This window comes from Brassica oleracea, chromosome C5, assembly GCF_000695525.1.
Source record: "Brassica oleracea var. oleracea cultivar TO1000 chromosome C5, BOL, whole genome shotgun sequence".
In the NCBI taxonomy this organism is placed as follows: Eukaryota; Viridiplantae; Streptophyta; class Magnoliopsida; order Brassicales; family Brassicaceae; genus Brassica; species Brassica oleracea.
In genome coordinates, this window is record NC_027752.1 from 38608321 (window position 1) to 38614790 (window position 6470).

General features: G+C 42.4%; 1 protein-coding gene across 1 annotated transcript; it reads right to left on the bottom strand.

Moving 5' to 3' along the window:
- Positions 1 to 2065: 2065 nt before the first annotated feature.
- Positions 2066 to 4222, bottom strand: LOC106295642 (nitrile-specifier protein 1-like). The gene is made up of 4 exons (XM_013731604.1): positions 4174 to 4222; positions 3866 to 4098; positions 3502 to 3765; positions 2066 to 3269 (listed from the first exon to the last, which is right to left on the bottom strand). Exons 2-4 carry the CDS (start codon positions 4055 to 4057, stop codon positions 2196 to 2198), a joined length of 1530 nt encoding a protein of 509 aa, XP_013587058.1. The 5' UTR covers positions 4058 to 4098; positions 4174 to 4222; the 3' UTR covers positions 2066 to 2195.
- Between the last annotated feature and the right edge of the window lie 2248 nt (positions 4223 to 6470).

Below are 6470 nucleotides of genomic sequence, written 5' to 3' on the forward strand. Positions count from 1 at the left end.
CTTTTAAAAAGATAATAAATTAAGATGTTGATTTGTCATATTTTGATTGGTGGTCTAGCATCCTACGTAGACGCTCTCAGTGATTTATAACTTCAACTTTTATATAGTATAGATTTCATATTTAGGAGAAACACAGAAATTCTGTTTTAACTGATCAAAATATCATATTCAACTAATGGTTCAAAGCAGTACAAGAAGTATTTAAAGGATTTTTATAATTTGATATCTTTGTGCGTTGAACCGTGTAGATTTCTCTTCATCATTTCTTCAAACCCCGGTATTAGGGGTGATGACGCTTTCGTATATAAAACTGACTTGTATATGCGTCATGATGCACCGCTCTAATGTATACGCGCTTTCTTAGTTTTCACTACATCCATCGTTGTTCATTTAATTAAAAGCTAAGGCTATATGCGTTTTTAATTTATTTTTTATCTGGTGATTTTTTTTTTTTCCATCAATAGATGTTTGATTAACGGGCCTAAAAGCCCACAATACAACATACATAAGCCCAAGAAGACGGGCCAAAATACAATAAACCCAAGGCCCAACTACGAGAACCCTAGGAGACAAACTAGGCTCCGCCGCCGCGCGGACAAACGATGCGGCTCCGACGTCGCCCTCGCTTCGAAACACCACCGGGTAACCAACCGTCGATTCACCCGGATCCACCGGAGCTCACTAACTCCACACCATCACCACCGCAAACATCTTCAACTCAAATGAACCCAATATCGGACAGCATCAATCGACTGTTCGAGATCTCATCCGTCACCATTCATCCCAATCGCCGAGAGGAAAGCTTCACGTGAACCATCACCGTTAACCATGGTCGAGCTTTGATCGTCCTCCGACGAGATCTCAACCAACCCTAACCAAACCAAAAGCATAAAACTAAAAGGAGAAAACCAAAGCATAAAACTAAACTAAGGAACCAAAAGTCGGCGAGAAAAAGTAAGGAACGCCTTCACCCCCCGGGATCTAGACCGACGACGGCAGAGCTGACGAAGCCTCCACCTCTCGGGGACAGGAACCGGAGTCGACGGAGCTGGAGGAGCCTCCGTCTCCCGGAGACAAAACCAAGTAGCCAAACGATGAGCTTCACCGCGCCTTCCTCAACACGACCGCGCCTTTACGCCAGAGACAGATCTGCCATGTGCGGCCTTGTTCCAGAGCTCAAGCAAGACGGAGGAGAGAGGGAACGAGAGCGAAGCGATAATCAACAGCTTTACAGGTGACTTGAGGGGCTCCGGTGACGGCACGCACGCTCACGCGCCGGCCGGTCACCGGACCCGGTTATAGATCTACTTTCTCTTGTTTTTATCTGGTGATTTCTTTGAAGAAAACAAGCGATTTATTTGATTTAAAGAAGAAACATAGCAACTCCCTTACTGAATCACAGACACAAAACAAACAATCACAAACGTTTATGTTCAAATTCACGGCGTTTAAGCAGTCATAATTGAACCATGATCCCGAACAGTACGTACTAATACTACGTGGGGATTATTTTGTATGATCTAGGGCTTCACACAATCCATTTTTAGTCAAAGCAGTTAGATTTGTTCAGGTTGGACTAAGTGTCTAAAACCCCAGATTATGATTGATGTCGCTTTCGTATATAAAACTGGTTTTATTTGTGAATCATGATGCAGCGCTCTAAAAGCTAACGCTATGGCCCTGCATGCGTTCTTAATTGGTGATTCATATCTAGAAAACAAGCAATTTTTTTTTTTGAATTATACAGAGGTATCCTGGCCCCACAGAAATGATCCAGACTAGTCACGTGTTGCCACGTGTCGGTCCTCTGTCCCTGGCGATATCGAAATGTTAATTTCCCAGTGGCCGGGATTCGAATCCAGGTGGCGGTACTCACATCTGTAAGTCTTTTACCACTAGAGCTAGAAGTCCCGTTTAAATTTTTTGAGCTCATAATGGATCGAACCTGATATCTGAAAGTAAATAAGGAGAATTTAACCACTAGGCCAACCGATTCAATTACTAAAACAAGCAATTTATTCATTAAAAAGGAAACATTACAAACATACAGAAAAACAAAGCCGCAAGCAAATGAAGGATCGTACATATCACGACCTTCCCTTATTGAATCACACACAACGCAAACATACAGAAAAAAAATAAGAAAAAAGAAAACGGAAAGCTGATGAAAGATCATATGGTATCATGACCCTTCCTTATTGAAATTCGTAAAAATAGAGATCATCAAAACGGTCATTGGTCTGAGCTTTGCCACCATGCATCAGGAGCCCTTTCTTACCATTAATTGTCGCACTCGTGGAAGCTGTCCATCCCCTGATCTCTGGAGTCTCCTGCTTCTCTTCTTTCTTTTTATTCTTCTTGCCTCCAAAAGGGTTTCCGATCGAAACATCTACATCTAATAGGATCGGGATCCCAAGATGTATTGATAGTCCTGATGATCCACTGGTTGTCCCCTCCACCTCCTTCTCTTCACCTATCTTATCCAACCTCTCCCACTTCAACGTCTCTGTATCCAACGCAAATGTCCCATCCATCAATTGTCCCGGACCAACGTGAGCTTCTGGGTCCATATCAACCTCACCTCCAAAAATCACAATGTGTTTCCCAACAACTGCACTCGCGAACACACTCCTCCCTGAAGGCTGCTCACCGGTTGTTTCCACTTGTGTCCACTTGTCCCCAATAGGATTGTAGCAATAAATATCATCAATTTCGTAGTTGTTGAATCCGTAAATCACCCAAACCTTCCCATTCACCACTTCGAGTCCGGATCCTCCTCTTATGCTAAAAGCTTCTCCTGGGGTCGCACACGGCTTCCACTTCTTATCAGCGATGTTGTAAACGTCCAGGGTCTTGACCCGCGTCGTAGAACTCACTCCACCGAAAACATAAACGTTTTTATCATCGGCTGCCATAGAGTGGAAGCTACGAGGAGTGGGTCCTTCTTCCAAAGGAGTTAGCAGTTTCCACACGTTTTTGGTCGTGTCATAAGAGTAGAAAGCGTTGTATTTGCGAACCGCGTCTCGGCCACCAAAGACATAGAGGGTTGTTCCAACTGACACCATTCTGACGCCTAAGCAGGAGAGGTGTGGAATGTCTCCCGTGGCTGGAGCAATGGACCATTTCCCGGTCTTGAGGTCAAAGACGTAAAGGTCTTTGTCAATAGGCACATTTGGTGTGAACTCGCCACCAAAGGAGTAAATCTTGTTTCCTACTTGTGCTATGGCATGTGAGCATCTTAGCCCTGGGGCCTTTCCTTTTTGCTCCACCTTATAAATTACAAATATTTATCATCAATATTTTAAAAGAGACTTACAATCAGATTATATCAAGGTTTACGCGTTCTTTAATTAATTCAAGTTTACTACACTTATATTATATGACCACTATTACGTCGATTTTCAAATTTAGTCAAGCTTCTTATCACACAGTCCACTATATATGATATCTCTATGTTAAAAAGGAAAATAAATTTTTAGTGTCGATCTATTAGATTTCTACCTTTGTCCACTTTCCATGCAACTGAAAAGTGGATATTGGGTCAGAAACATAGGCTCCAAGGGCGTGTAGAACATTGGTCGAACGCCCGTGAAACCCAACGATTTTGCCACCTTGTAGAACAAACTTTACCCCCGGACTCGTCGTGAAGTGCTTATTGGTTTTGCCTTTGCAAGTCTCGAACTTGAGATCCACAATGGTCTCTTGAGTTGCTGTCTCACGGAAAGCTTCTACGTAAACGATGTAGTCGTCGACATCAACCACAAACTACATATAAAAAAATACAACTCTCAGTACGAAACCAATATTCAACAAAATAGATATTTTTTTCAACCTAATATAATTATATAATATATATTATTAGTACCTCCTCAACTTCTTGTGTTTTTTCTCCATGTACATCTCCAATAACCACTTTAGAACCATCAACATACTCAAATTTGACGAAGGCTATACAATCAGGGCCTTTCCCTAGATATACTTTTCTAACATTATCGTGAACGCCATCATCCCATGCATTTCCTTGCTTACCACCCTTTGCGTCCAGCTTTTGGGCCATCTCTTTTGCTTGCGCTTGATCAATCTTGCGAATATTACAACCTGTAGTTACGAATATAGGTAAGTCATATACAAAAAGAATCATATATATGGGAGAGAGATGTTGAGAGAACTTACCTGTTTATAAAGTATTGATTGGTGCAGTGATTCATATTGAGAAGTTGTATGGGTATTTATAGAACCGAACCATAGGAAGTTCAGGTCGACCTATTTCTTCGTATATTTTATATCCCGCCATTCACGAAAAATTAAATATTGAATGAATACATGTGACTAGCCGTTGACGTCCCCGCAAATAGTTGATCAGGATATATATTTCGTACACCCAATACACATGTTTAACGAAACTAAAAGACAAGCCAACGCATCTGACTTCCTAACTAATTATTCTCGAGCGTTGCCAAGAGGGGGGTATGAACAAAGCTAATCGTGGCAAATGGGCCATTAATTTATTAACATGATAAATCATATTTTATTTTATTTTTTGCTAAATCGTAAATGTCATTGAAAACAATGAATGTTTGATTACATGTTAATGCAACCTAGTTTGCTTTTCAGCCATCCTGAAAGCTTAGAAGTGCAAAAAAATTAAAAAAAAACCCCTAAACCCCAAAGAGTTTATGATCAGTCTTAACCAAACAATGGAAGCTTGAGCATAATACCAAAACAGAGCTAAAGACTAACAGTTTAATCTCCCCCTCCCAAGCACTTGTCAAATCAAAGGAGCAACCTGAGACTGCGAGACTAAAGCCATGAAAGGTGTTTAGTCAGGTCTCATCGAGGTGGCTCGCAGCAGGCATCGACGGTGACGGCTGGCTCCCATCCCGGAACTCCGCTGAAGGAGGACGCTGGCCAACAAAATTCAAGCTTGCTCGGTGTTAGCTAGGGTGTAGACCCGACTTCGACGCCGTTTACATTGAAGCACACGTTGCGGTCAAGCGCAGGCGGTCTCTTTGGCTCCCTATCTGGCTGCACGACACAATGGGTATAACATCGACTTCAGGACACACTAAAGCTAGAAACCGGAGCTTAGGAGGATGGAATTGACGAATAGAAGAAGAGATTAAACTCCTTGAAAACAGACGGTTCATGGTAGAAAAAGGCTACCCCTTGAAGCAGATGACATCGTGACTAAAGTTGTCCTCAAGACCCCAATGAACAACATCGGTAGCAAGAAAGAGTTACCAAACTTGAACCAGAGACCACCATGGTTGTTGTCTTTCGAACTAAAGAAATAGGTCCTCGATGGCTTACCTCATAGCCATCTTTCACTCAAAGAGAGGAGTAGCTCTATATATGGAGACCCTTGGAGAGACTTGATAGAGGAGCCAACTGGAGCGAGATGTAGAGGCTGAAACGACGACGGCAGCGACGCGTCTGGTGTTCTGGCTGTCTCGGATCTCAAAGTTTGTTAAGCTAGATGGGCTTCCAACCTAAAATCAATTGGTTATAAGTGGAGTGATCCATCTATCTTATATATTGCTTAGGATCCCTTCCAACTACCGATGTGGGACACTTTGTGTCTAATACGTCCCCTCGAGATGATGGCTCTTTGAGCGTCAATCTTGGAATATTCGGGCAAGGATCGATGGACCAACTTTGGGCCAGATTGATGTGGATCGGATTGGGCTGCGTGGATCGGGCTCTGATACCATGTTAAGCTAGATGGGCTTCCAACCTAACCAATTGGTGATAAGTGGAGTGACCCATCTACCTTATATATTGCTTAGGATCCCTTCCAACTACCGATGTGGGACACTTTGTGTCTAATAAAGTTGACCCAACTTCGAGCGCAAACGGCGACTAACAGGAGACCCAAGGTCCGGCCCCAAGATAACCCCGACTCTTCTTGCCTCGCCGGAGCTCCAGAGGAACCAAAGACGACTTTGAATCCGACTATCCGGTGGAGGAATCCAACAGATCCAGAGGCGCCGAGCAGAGAGGCAAACCGAACGGAGAACAACGAAGGGAAGAGGTGGAGATGGACACAGCGAGAGATTGTATGGTCCTCTCGCAGCACCAGATGGCGCCGGAGAGGCTAGGGAAAATCGACGATTTGGATCGAGGAGATTAGGTTTCGAGAGAGATAATTGGGGGCGCGTTGGGTGGACGCGTTGTGGTTGAAACTTAAACTTGTATCATAATTTTTTTTGTTTATGAGTTAAATGTAATCATTTTTTTATCTATTCTATTAAAATAGCAGTGTGACCCATTGATAAAAGTATGGTCCAACTATTATTTCTTTTATCTTTATCATTATTTAGAATATTATTTATTATGTTTTATGCCATTAGACCTATATTTAAATTACCAATCGAAAAAACCTAAAAAGATGTAAAATAAAAAATATACCCGTCCTTTTTAAGGGCGGGTCAAAATCTAGTTGCTATGATAAATAATGAATGAATCCATGT